Source organism: Aspergillus caelatus (assembly GCF_009193585.1).
Source record: "Aspergillus caelatus strain CBS 763.97 unplaced genomic scaffold BDV27scaffold_81, whole genome shotgun sequence".
In the NCBI taxonomy this organism is placed as follows: domain Eukaryota; kingdom Fungi; phylum Ascomycota; class Eurotiomycetes; order Eurotiales; family Aspergillaceae; genus Aspergillus; species Aspergillus caelatus.
In genome coordinates, this window is record NW_022475344.1 from 1 (window position 1) to 12,090 (window position 12,090).

A 12,090-nucleotide genomic window follows, 5' to 3' on the forward strand; every position below is an offset into this window, starting at 1 on the left:
AAATGGAACAGGCACGCGGCGAGATTAAACCATAGCAACAACCAATCACCGGGTAGGAATGGGGGTATGAAACTGGATCCTCATCTCGGGGCAGCCCCACTTTAATCATACATCAAATTACAATTTTATGCGAATGATTTGATCGGTAACGTTGCAACCCTTTCCCCCCCCGTGCGCATGAGACGATGTAGGGAAAATACTAGTAGTAAGAAAACTTGGCCAGGTTTTTTTTCCCCTGGCGTATTGCGGTTTTACATTGGTTCGGTATATTAACTAACTAATTATTATGGAGTATGGGTATGGTTGAGTATCTGTGCGATGGTCCCAGTTCTCCGTAAGTCCAGACTTTCTCCAACATAAGATGATTCCTTCCCCTCCCTCGCCGTCTTTTTAATTCCCTCTTCCTCTGTTCACTCGGTAGACCGCTCTGTACATTCTTTACATTCGCTCTCTGTGTCAAGAGACCATTCGTTTCACTACCCAGTCGTTCTTTTACATTGCGAATAGATTTCGCATCCCACTCTCGTTACTTGATTAGCGCAGTCTCTCCCTCTGAAGAGAAGGAAACACACAAAAATCTCAATATCAAAATCCGTATCTATCGATATCAAAGACATTGACTGTCATCGTACAACATCAAACAAAATGCAATTGAACAACAAGATCTCCGTCGCTCTGTTGGCCGCTCTGGCTGCTGGTTCTGAGGCCAGCCATGCCCGCAACCACAAGCTCTTCCATGCCAGGAACGTCAACTCGACGGTGTCCACCTCATCGGTGTTTGTCTACCCGACCCCGTTGTTGACCCCCAGCTCTTCCGTGCCTGCCTCGTCTTCTCCTGTTGGTTCTTCCCCCGTTGCTTCTTCTTCGGCTGCCGGATCTTCCTCCATCGCCGCCTCCTCAACCTCGGATGCCAGCTCGTCTGTCATTACCCAGGCTCCTCCTCTCAGCACCGGTGTCCCTGGATCCTCTGGCGCTGGCAATGACAACACTGGATCAGCCACTGATATCACCATCACTTATACCCTCGGTACTGGTACTACTAAGAGTGTTGTCACGACCACTATCCACAAGACCGCCACTAACACCGAAACCATCTACACTGTATGTTCACCCTTTAGAATTGCTGTCTTACCCAGGAGTGTTTAGACTAACCTTCATCACAGAAGAGCCCTGCTGTTCCTTCTGCCGGTAGCGAGGAGCAGACCACTACTCTTCACTCCACCTCTACTTCTACCCTCACCGTTGTAGATGTTCCTTCTTCTTCTGCTGCACCTGGCAACGCTGGCAACGGCGGTAGCGAGGCTTGCACCGGACAGGCCACCGTCACCGTTACTGCCACTGTCACTGAGACCGTCACTGGGGTATGATTGATTTGTTTGCTATCCCCTACTTTTTCCAGCTGCTAACTAGATTTCTAGGCTCCTAGCGCTACTGCTAAGCCCGGCGATGACTACACCAAGCCCCATGACCAGGACCACCAGGAGAAGCCTGGAAACTCTGGAAAGCCTGGCAAGAACAGCGGTAACAACGACGAGGACGAGGATGAGAATGACCAGGGCGAGAACAACAACAACGACGACGACGACGGTGCTGAGAGCACCAAGGCTCCTCTCCCTGTCCCTACCCACACTGGACGTCCTCCGTTCGGCAACGGCACCCTCCCTATTACTACCAGCGGCGTCGCCAAGCCCACTGGCTTCTTGACCAGCAGCAAGCACGCTTTCCCCACCAACTTCCGCCGCTCCCACTAGACTAATGGATCGCACGACGACTTCACTGGTCCCCAGAGCGTGGATATGACCGTCTGTAACTAAAGATTTCATTTCGTGGCGAACCGCGCGCTGGCACTATACCTTATGAGGGAGATGCTGTTTTACTTCTGGTACAAACTTGATTTAGACATTCTTACATACCTTTCTTCACCTATCTGGCAGGGCAACCTGACCGGTGGTTCTTCGCTTCTTGCAATTGGGATCGACCAGGTCCTACTTTAACCAACAAAGCTTTCTTCTTTTCTACCTTCTGTCTCTCCCCTCGTGGTGCACTTTCTTGAAATCTTTGTATATCGGAATGGCCCTCTACGGTCCACTGGGCTTACGGTCAAACAACACAAGGGGACACCAGTGAGAAGGGGAAAGTCGTATCCCGGAGTTGGGTCTGTACAAAAGATTCTTTGGCCGACTACGGGAGTAAGACGTCTGAACCAACCTGCGACGCCAAGAAAGAAACATGATGAACTCTATGGATATGGATATGAGAGCGAATTATTTCGATATGTATCTCCTCTATGACAGAAATCCACAAGCTTGGGTTAAGGTTACGTATTCTGCACATGAGTAGTTGTAGAGAAGAGTCACGTCGATAAATTAGGTGTTCTCTGCCTAGCTTGCGGCAGTTATAGATTAAGCCTGCGCCAGCTATGGACCGAAGAGCAAACTAGACATACGAATATATTACACGTAATATCTCCACACTATATATACATATAGTAATATACATCATAGAAATACAAACAAAGGTCCACCATCAAACCATTTGCACCACTCACTCACTCAATTAATTTCCAAAGCCCCCTCCCGCAAGAGACGATCCCGCATGATATGCCAATCCAACCACGTCACGCCCTGCAACAGACAATCCGCCAAATCATCCAATTTCCCAATATCAGCCACACCCACCGCTCCCCGTCTCCTCTTCTTCCCCTTCCACTTCGCCAAATACGCCTCAACCCACCTCTGTAACTCCTCATCCCCCGAAACAGCCACCTTCAAGTCCCGCTCCCCATCCGCAAGCGCATCATCCAACCACCTCCCAACCAAATCCATCTTCACCTTCTTCCCCTCCCTCGCATTACTACTACTACTACTACTACTACTACTACTACTACTACTACTTCTCCCCTCCTCCTCCTCCTCCTCCTCCTCCTCCTCCTTCTTATTCTTCTTCTTCTTCTCCACTTCCTCCCCACCAAGCCTATCCCCCCAATACCGGACCACGCGTTGCGGCTCCACGCCGAGCACCACCGGCGCAGAACCACAGGAAGAAGTTCCCCCCCTCTTCCCCCTTGCCCTCTCCCGCCGCAACGCATACAAAACAGCATACAACATACCCTCAAAGACACCGACCCGCAGCGTCCACTCCTGGACCGCACTGCCGCCTCCTGAGCGGAATCTCTGTCTCTCAATGAGGACATGCGTAGGTTGGTATTTCTCCAGGAGTGTGGTAATTAGTATATACGCCTGTTTGGCGTATGGCGAGGGATGGAACATCTCTTTTCCATCTTTGTCCTTTTGGCATGCAAATTCGTTTAGTTCATCGATATCAGATGAATCTGTGCCTTTTATTGACCCCAACTCTAGTAGAGAGGGTGAGGGTGAAGAAGGTTCAGGACCAGATGGTAGTAGTAGATCCGAGACAGCTAATCTGCGCCAGGCGTTTAGGGTTGGTGTTGTTATACTCGCCGTCCCTCTAGTGGTAGATTGGGGACGAGGGACGAGAAGATGAGCGAAGGCGAGGTTGCGGATGCCCATGTCAATACTGAGGATACTTAGATTTTGGTTCTTTGGTTTGGTCTTGGTCTTGTTCTTGGAGACTAAAGATGGAGATGGATACTCGCATTGGGCGAGTTCGGTCTCCAGTCGGTTTATTAGGGCTGCCTTGGGACCGGCGGACCGGATGCCCGTAGCTTGGGCGATCTTTTGGAGTTGGGATGCTTTTAGAGATGAGAGCCATGTTGATGATGGTGGGTTGAGAAGCGCGGGGGAGTAGCGCATGATATAGTTTGGAGATGTTTTGGTAGATGTTTTAGGGGTGTTGGTCTCATCGGATTGTGATGTTGATTTTTTTTAACTTGACATGGGGGATAATAGATAGATAGGATATGCGATGGATATATAATTAATTGAACTTTTTAACTTATCTGATCTACAGAGGATCTCGGGCTTACATAAGATATAGTTAGGAGGATCTAACTTACCACAATACATAGTAGTACTGCTCCGTACACAATGCCGATCATGTATATACATACCTGTAGGGGAGCCTTGGAAAAAGCTGAACATTGTACGTACAGTACAATGCGGCTGTTATTTGTTAACTTGCACACTCCCATCCTGTTTGCATTATTCCCTCAACCCGCCACTCACTTGGGAAATTGTTCAAGGACAGCAGCAGCAGTAGTATTTTACTAACTGGGTAGTGAGTGACAAGCGAAGTACAGTAAATTGACAGCAAAAACAAAAAAGAATTGAGAAGAGATGAGGGCCCGAACCGCGATTCGAACGCGGGACCTCTCGCAGATTGTGCTGTATAAGCCAGCCCGCTGATAGATAATTAGAATCTGTTCATTTTTGATAGCGATATATTATGGAAGAACTTACAAGCGAGAATCATACCACTAGACCATCCGGGCAGATGATGTAATGTTTTCGGTGTTTATGGTTCATGTTTATAGAATGTTTCATTTCACAGTGATGGAACTTTTTTTTATTCTCTCTGTTACATCAACTCACTCGGAATACTGGAAACCCAGATTAGCTGAAAATCCTGATATCTGATATATCCCGTTAGTTGATTGATAGCCGCAATGGTGGCCAAGTTGATTTGCTATACAAATTTGTAAGGAATCCTAGATCTTGAGGGATTGCATCGATGATCAAAGGCGTATACAAATTTGCAAAGAACGGTAGACTGTGAAAACTTTAATCCGGTGTTGTGCTTGGTATCGATATAACTACTAATGTAGACAGTACACGTGACATTAGGGATCCACTTTCGTACTTGGAAGCCGAGGAAAGCCCTATCCATCCTAAAACAGTAACCACGATTGACTGATCATTCATCGCCAAGCAAATTTTTAAAAGGCTCGAATACAATGTAGGTACAACCTAAGCCCAGTTTATGATGTGTACATGGAGTGCCATCATTCAGTGTTGCTTTTTGAGCATGAAAGGATGAAAAAAATACAAAAAGAAAGTTTTGTAGGATGAAGGCCCGAACCGCGATTCGAACGCGGGACCTCTCGCAGATAGAACTGTTAAGCCAGCCCGCTATTATGTCTATTAGTATTTATTGATGAAACAGATGATTGTATTAGGAGAACTCACAAGCGAGAATCATACCACTAGACCATCCGGGCATTTCATGACATTTCCTTTAGCAAAACGCACATAGATCCATAATATAGCATTGCGCAGCAGGTGAAAAGGCCACATGGTTATTAGTGATTATAATTACAGACAGGAACATTTCTTCAGGTAATGCAGCAGTTAATACAACTAGGTTTACAATACGGAGTATATTGCCTACTTTATCTTGACTTGACTCATTCAATACAAGTACTTCTTGATGGCAATAACGACCCATTTTCTATAGGGTATCAGAAAGAACCTACTAGTATTTTAGGACTACGCTACAATTCAACCTAAGTGACTAGTCTTTCGTTGGCTGCATATCAATTAATTAAACCTGCACCACTAGTTATATTTAAGCTATTAGGATTATATATATTTATTGTACACACTTTATCCTCTGAATCAATGCGCAGGTAAACAAGGCCTCTCACTTCTATTCAAACATGTCCCAAAGTGCGAGATGCCAAAAAGACGAACACCGCCAGATGCCAATCGGCCTTTTAATGTATGGAAATTTTCCCCAGTTGACGCCAGAACCAATAACTACCAATGCAAAAACGCTGAATTGCATGTCACGACGAGCGAAAATAAAATAGGAAAGCAAGGAAACAAATTATCGGATGAAGTAGAGAAGCCTTCATGACGCTATGTGGGCACATCCGCGCAGAGCATCATGCCATGTCATGATTGCTCATCGCCACGTCGGTGGGCGACACTCTTTCGCGTACGTAGAGGATAGGTGCCCAGACTCGCCAGTGGAGGACACCCATATGCGCGAGTCTCATGGCAATCCGTTCAATACCATAGTGTTGCTGTGATACTGGCGAGTGGGGATGGCTTCGTTGAGACTCGCAGATAGCCAGAGGTGACATGGTTAGGTACTGTTGTGCAAAGCTCATGGTGGCCGCCATTAAGTTTTCGCGCCACAAATTCTGGAAATGTTGGAAGAGTTCTGACTCGCCTAGCAGATGGGTTTCCAGCTGATTTTCAATACGGGTCATGACGCTATCTGGGACCATGGTTATATCGCAATTATATACCTTGCACGCAGAATGCGCGATTTCCAATGCAATGCACCGTATATTTTTCATCCATTGAGGCGATCGTCGCCTGCAGTCCTCACCCTCATCGATCAAGGGCTCGATGCGAGACCGGAAGGTAGCGTATGCTTGTGCCTGAGCTGGATGATATCGTTTGAGCGGATTAACGCAGCGTTGAAAGACTTCCCAGCAGATGTCAAGGGTGATTAGGCTCTGAAGACATGCCCGCAACTGCCACAGGCGGTCGGAGTCGAAGATAAAAGTTTCTGGGAAACTTTCCGGAGTATGGAACTGTAGCAGGAGATCTGATAAACCGCCAAACAAAATCGCAAGGGGTCGGAGGCTGTTCGGCTTTTCCATCCTGCTCAAATCTCGTTCACGTAGTTCTTGGTACCATAGTCGTGACGACTCCACGCAGAAGTTATCCCTTTCGACTTTGCTGCGAAAATACTCTTGAAGAAATGGTATAGTGTCTTCTATAAGTAGAACACGGAATGCGCGGATTTGATGGTTTGCAACGTCCTGTCTCGAAGCATTAGTGGTTGGTTTCTTCCTGCCCTAATTGTACCCGCCGAGAGTCCGATGCCTTACCAATTTCATAGCCTCTAATATCGCAAACAGAGTTTGGAGACCACGAACAATCTCCAAGGAATTCTGCGATCGTGATCCTGAACTGATCTGTTCAACCATACGGTCTGCCCATTCATCGCGCATTGGGGCGCAGTGTGTTTTGAGCAATGCTGCAAGCCAATTCGCCACGTCTACCATATCAAGGACACCCTTCCGAATTTGCTGCATCAGCAAAGGTACCTCGAGATTTTGCATCACACTAGGGTGATCCCGTTCCGGGACGAGGGTTTTCAGAACATCCTGCAAGGTGTCAAACATAGACGGTAGTCGAGGCTCAAAGGTTTGCTGCTGGTCTGCCCACATATTGTCACATGGGATGAGCGGCTGACGAGCGGCACAGAATGCGTAGACAGTAATCTCGGTAGCCATGGCTTCCCAGTAGTCGGCAGCTTCCTGCCTTTTTCGCCGACCTTTCTCACCGTCTAAATCCGGTTTGAAATGGAGATCGCGGTCGAAGTTCGCATCCATGCGAAGGTTGATATTACTCATGATACAGGGCAAATCGAGCTCGCTCAGGGTGCTTTTGGTGACTGGGGGGTATCTCTTGGCCGTGAGCAATAAGTTATATTCCTCCACACTGAGGCCCAGCTCCTGAGGAATGCACATGGCTTGTGAGGAAGGCGAGGGGGTGTTACTGCAGGCGGGCTGTTGAACCTCCGGCGAAGCCTGGTGAATATCATGGTCGCAGGCAAAAGGACCCTGACGTTGCTGGTTTACCTGCGCCGGGTCTTTGTTTTTATTCGTATCCCGATGATCTAGAGAGTCGTTCTTGGGGGAATCTTTGGAGTGGCCGTTGCCTCCATATGGTTCCAAAGGACCCTCCGTGCTGTCCTCCTGCTTCCCGGGAGCGTCCCGCCGTGCCTCTTTGGTTCTTTGAAGGTCCATTTCCCATCCAGTCCCGTTGATAGCCGGGGGGTAGTCGCAAGTCTGGGTGGTTGAGGAAGCTCGTGGAACCCGGGGAGAACACGTCCTTAATCAGTAATGTATGAAAGAAGTGTGGAGCGTTAGATCGTGGGGGTCACGGGCATTTCTCTATTGATGGACGCAAGGCACCGCAACCCTCCACACTGTCGGCGGGGCAATTAGATGAAAGAGATCCCCTTCTCCAACCCTTTCAGTTAGTCCTTGCCTGAGGCCGAAGGGGGCATTACGGTGAGGAGGGAGGAAATAGTGCTCACCTGATGCGGGTTACCCGATGTCGATCAACCCTGTTGATACCAAGCAAAACCCCCCAAAAAAAGAATGATCTTCAATCCTCTCCAGATGATCTGTCTTTTGTATCGCACGAAGTTGCAATGGTTGCTACTTTCTTCCTTGTTCTCTTTCTTCCCCTTTGTTTTCCTTGCTCTTTTAGGGCCCTTTTCGGTTTCTCCCGCACTGAAAGAAGTATAAAGGGCACAAGCACGTCAACGGCGACCAGGGTCAAGTCAACTTGTCCACGAAGTAATCAAACCAGGAAAAAGCAAAGTTGAAGAACAGCCAATGGCTTTCTATGCGACCACTACCAAAAACTAGACAGGTTGAACGAACAAAACAAACGGTAGTGGGTTACAGTAATGCCGAAAGGGAGTACAGGTCAAGCCACTTCGTTAGCAAAATGGACGGGGATGGAAGAGTGTTGATATAAGCCAATGGTATGGGATGGAACTTAAACATAAGATCTGAATACAGCCATGGGACGGGAACAGAGGGAGAGAGGAGAGAGAGAGTTAAAAAAAAAAAAAAAAAAGGGAAAGAGTCGAGAATGATGAATTTCTCCACCCGACCCTAGAAGCATAGGATTCAAAGAGAGAGAGAGAGAGAGTGAGTGAGTGAGAGACTTGTCGGAAAGAGAAAGAGACGATGTAGACCAACCAAGGGTACAGAAAAGGCACTAATGTAATCGACGCTGGGTTCGGTTTAGTATTGAAATTGAAAGAAAGGATGAATGGGAACAGTATGAGATGAAACTATAATACTAGTAAAAGAAAATATTCTTAGCCCCAAAGAGCGCCACTTTAGATAACTTTTTCTTTCTTTCGGCTTTTCCCCAGGGCCACGAGAGGGAGGAGGAGGAAGGCAAAGTGAGGCTGATCCATAAAATTTTGGATATGGACGATTGCAGCCGTGACTTTGGAGCAAAGAAAAAACAAATGACATACGGAAACGTCCACTGCCGTCGAACTAGTCGCATCGATGATTGATGACGTGGGATGCCGAGCAGTCGGCAATGATTTCAGGTATTATTGTTTCGTTTTCTACTGTTTAACTTTACTTCTGGATCTGCTGCTGGGGTTTAGTAAACGTTAGTTAAGTTGGGGTGGAGACTTAAAATGGAGGCCATCCTCAAAGGGGGGGGGGGGGGGGAAAGATGGATTCCTAACGGTCGCGAAAGGAGCTGCCTCTCTACCCACGGGCGGCGATCCCCTGTCCTTCACAACCTTGAAGGGGGATTTTTTGCCGGTCTCGGCAACATTCCTGATGACAGTCCGCAGGGATTTGAGAAAGCAAAAAAGAAAAACGGGCACATGGGGTCATGTCCATACAACCTGTACGATCTCAAGGATTCGGCGTGCACCAAAACACAATGCTAATACCCGGCAATGCGAGAGAAAGCGAGTCCGCCGTAGCCTCTCCCCAAAGATGCATGCATGATACTACCCGTTTGAGAAATCAAGGATTTTATTAAATACTGTGAATTGCCACTGGCGCCACCGGTTCTTTGTTGAATTATTGCATTAGCCGTGGACAAAGAGAGCCAAGGAGACGATATCAGTAAAATCAAAAGTTATGGAAGGCATTGCAGAAGATTGATACGGTCTTCGTTGCCGTAGTGAGCGTTCGGTGTATTGCAACTTGTATGCGGCCTTCCGCGGGTTGTGTTCAGATGGCTCTTGCGCAGTGGATCAGGCCTCTAGAGCCTTTTACCCCTTTAGAACGAGCTTAACGTAGGGGGGGGGGGGAAGAAGGTAGCAGAGAGACATTCCAGTCTTAAGCATATCAACTTCTGAGCCCTTAATACCCTCCTCCTCCCTCCCCTGTTTCGCTGTTTTGGCTTTTCCCTACTCATGCCTGTATGGAGCCCTTTGAATCCGTCTCCAGCTGCGTATGCTAGGTATGATTCAGTGCGTCGGTGTCACGCGTGGCCATACCAAAATATGGGGACGGTGTTGGTCTTGTTGTGTACTGTACAGAGTACTTGGCATATTCCCTTGATGCTAAATGGGGTTGTCGACGCTTTACTTCACGCAAACGGGTGGCCACGAGCATCACCTCAGGGGAAACTTAATTTTCTTTTCTTTTCACTTGGTGAACTTGAACTGTTGGTACTATGCCCACCATCGTGGTCACCATCTAAGTACTTCAAACGATCGTATGGTGCATTAGAGACAATTCGCCCACCGACAATTTTTTTTTTCTTTTTTATTTTCCCTTTTTCGACATTTTGCAATCGAGTCTCTGGGACCCGTCGGCGGGATCGCTTGTGGCGAATGGCGGCAGGGAATAGGAGAGAGTCCCATCTGAGAAACCTTGTCTCGGGGGGTGGGACGATGGGGATATTCCATGATCCACTCCCCCAGCAGCTTGATAGATAAATCTCCCAGGATTCCAGTCGAAAGTGGATCACGCGCGATGGAATTGGCTAGTCAGCTTCGGCCGCGCTGATAATAACAGCGACATTGTGCTTTGTAGTCTACCTGGGTTGAACCCCTGCAAGTTCCAAGGGGAAAAGTACAGGATGCGGAATAAGCTCTTCATACCTCGAGCGATATAGTACCCGGTATAAGGATGTGGATCGGCACGAGAACTTCTCAAATAAACTCTACCCAGTGGTCGTGATGTTTTAAAGCTTCTTTGGATTTCAGCAGATGTTAAATTTTGTTGAAACCTGCGGAAATGGTGAAAGAGAATCCCCGTATTGCGTACAAAGAGGGATCCTCAGGTGGCTGGAACCTTGACGAGACCGCAACTAATCGAAGGGGCGTACGAAGGAATGGGAGTCGCTTGCGCTTGGCGCCTCACTTTTGCAAATGCACTGATCACAAAATATTGCTCAACGCGCGTGGTCGCCTCATTCCGGAGGCCACCGGAGCCACAAACCCCCCCCCCCCTGTTTGCATCAAAATTTCTATAAAAGAGCGGTGTTATTCGATCCCACTCGATGCTCCAACACACAACGCTAAAATTTCTTCTGCTTGACTTGCCCACTGAGTCACTGACTGCACTTTACACCTGTCAAGGCGGGGCCTCCATGGAGAGTATCTGTTACATGGTAATGTATAACTGTAGCATTGTTCTGTGCGCCTCTTTGAATTTCCTATTATGGGGGTCCGAGATCTCACGTGAGCACTCAGGGAGTTGTGTTCCCTGAGTGATGCGGACGAGACGCACTAAATGCTCACTGACCACTCCGGGGGCACTCCGAGAGCATTGAACACAACGTAGGTACCAACTAGTCAACGCTCGCATTCTATAAGCAATTTCAATCTCGCTTTTACAAAGGTAGCCTTGGCCCTTGGCTGATGGCCTGATACCCCTCCCGTATAATAGAACATTGCATGATGGACAATCAAAAGAAGTTTGATATGTAGTTAGTATGGCACTATTTTGAGCTTCTTTTGCCTAAGAAACAAGACAAGAACTTTATACCAAATGGCAGTTCTTATGGGATGGTCGCAGCTGGATAGCTTTTTTAAATCCTAAGGATTTCTACATCGCTTCCATAAAGCTGTTTCCTGTAGCCGTCGGTAGAGCATCCTTCATATAACTCCTTTTCGAAACTCGGCATGAAACCTTTTCTTTATCTTGGTGCATAATATGTACTATTGAAATAGCAGTAACTATTATCATTGCCCTGCTATATAATATGAAACACATCCGTGGTACCAGAGGTGATCCCTGGTAGAATAGCATTTAAAGCATCCCATGACTGGGACTCTTTCTGGTTGCTTTAGTTATGAAGGGTGGCTTGTAGAAATGTTTGAGGTACCCTTGGCTGTGTAGTTCCACATGTACCAATTCCCAGCTACCGAGGACGATGAAATAGTGGGAGAGTGATAAAGTCATTGCCCATGTACTCTATATATCTACTAAGCATGAAAGGTAGTCCTTGCTGAACTAGTTGTAGGATCACTGAACACGTCATAGATCCTCTTGCGTTCTATTCTCAACAAGGGACTTATGATGACTTGCCCATATTCAAAGTAGGATATACCATACCATTGATTGGCTTATTCGGCATCTTAGGTGTAAGAAGCCAAAGCTTCGAATCGTGACCTCATCTATAGAGACAGCAATTGTCCTCTATA

At 47.4% G+C, this 12,090-nt stretch overlaps 5 protein-coding genes and 1 non-coding gene across 6 annotated transcripts; 2 read left to right on the forward strand and 4 right to left on the reverse strand.

Moving 5' to 3' along the window:
* Positions 1-366: 366 nt before the first annotated feature.
* Positions 367-2,320, forward strand: BDV27DRAFT_127826 (uncharacterized protein). The gene is made up of 3 exons (XM_032066855.1): positions 367-1,101; positions 1,164-1,361; positions 1,419-2,320. Exons 1-3 carry the CDS (start codon positions 646-648, stop codon positions 1,749-1,751), a joined length of 987 nt encoding a protein of 328 aa, XP_031927873.1. The 5' UTR covers positions 367-645; the 3' UTR covers positions 1,752-2,320.
* Positions 2,321-2,552: 232 nt separating this feature from the next.
* BDV27DRAFT_157465 (uncharacterized protein) lies at positions 2,553-3,773 on the reverse strand (the record flags this gene model as incomplete). The annotated part of the gene is made up of 1 exon (XM_032072510.1): positions 2,553-3,773. The coding sequence occupies one exon, from the start codon at positions 3,771-3,773 to the stop codon at positions 2,553-2,555; it is 1,221 nt and encodes a 406-aa protein (XP_031927874.1).
* A 1,216-nt stretch (positions 3,774-4,989) lies between these two features.
* BDV27DRAFT_t108 lies at positions 4,990-5,137 on the reverse strand. The gene has a single exon. It is a non-coding gene; the product is annotated as a tRNA-His (tRNA).
* A 652-nt stretch (positions 5,138-5,789) lies between these two features.
* Positions 5,790-7,797, reverse strand: BDV27DRAFT_110229 (TCP11 family protein). Its single transcript, XM_032064503.1, has 2 exons — positions 6,764-7,797; positions 5,790-6,694 (listed from the first exon to the last, which is right to left on the reverse strand). Exons 1-2 carry the CDS (start codon positions 7,685-7,687, stop codon positions 5,804-5,806), a joined length of 1,815 nt encoding a protein of 604 aa, XP_031927875.1. The 5' UTR covers positions 7,688-7,797; the 3' UTR covers positions 5,790-5,803.
* A 137-nt stretch (positions 7,798-7,934) lies between these two features.
* On the forward strand, positions 7,935-8,356 carry BDV27DRAFT_110235 (uncharacterized protein). The gene has a single exon (XM_032064504.1). The coding sequence runs from the start codon at positions 7,984-7,986 to the stop codon at positions 8,272-8,274; it is 291 nt and encodes a 96-aa protein (XP_031927876.1). The 5' UTR covers positions 7,935-7,983; the 3' UTR covers positions 8,275-8,356.
* Positions 8,357-8,557: 201 nt separating this feature from the next.
* BDV27DRAFT_127830 (uncharacterized protein) lies at positions 8,558-9,132 on the reverse strand. Its single transcript, XM_032066856.1, has one exon. It carries the CDS (start codon positions 8,939-8,941, stop codon positions 8,702-8,704), a length of 240 nt encoding a protein of 79 aa, XP_031927877.1. The 5' UTR covers positions 8,942-9,132; the 3' UTR covers positions 8,558-8,701.
* Positions 9,133-12,090: the final 2,958 nt, after the last annotated feature.

Excerpts from the sequence above, each read along its gene's own strand:
- BDV27DRAFT_110229 (XM_032064503.1), bottom strand. The coding sequence starts at position 7,687 with ATGGACCTTCAAAGAACCAAAGAGGCACGGCGGGACGCTCCCGGGAAG. Across the intron at positions 6,695-6,763 it reads TATTAGAGGCTATGAAATTG|GACGTTGCAAACCATCAAAT; the intron begins GTAAGGCATCGG and ends GCTTCGAGACAG.
- BDV27DRAFT_110235 (XM_032064504.1), top strand. The coding sequence starts at position 7,984 with ATGCGGGTTACCCGATGTCGATCAACCCTGTTGATACCAAGCAAAACC.
- BDV27DRAFT_127830 (XM_032066856.1), bottom strand. The coding sequence starts at position 8,941 with ATGTCATTTGTTTTTTCTTTGCTCCAAAGTCACGGCTGCAATCGTCCA.
- BDV27DRAFT_127826 (XM_032066855.1), top strand. The coding sequence starts at position 646 with ATGCAATTGAACAACAAGATCTCCGTCGCTCTGTTGGCCGCTCTGGCT. Across the intron at positions 1,102-1,163 it reads ACACCGAAACCATCTACACT|AAGAGCCCTGCTGTTCCTTC; the intron begins GTATGTTCACCC and ends CCTTCATCACAG. Across the intron at positions 1,362-1,418 it reads TCACTGAGACCGTCACTGGG|GCTCCTAGCGCTACTGCTAA; the intron begins GTATGATTGATT and ends CTAGATTTCTAG.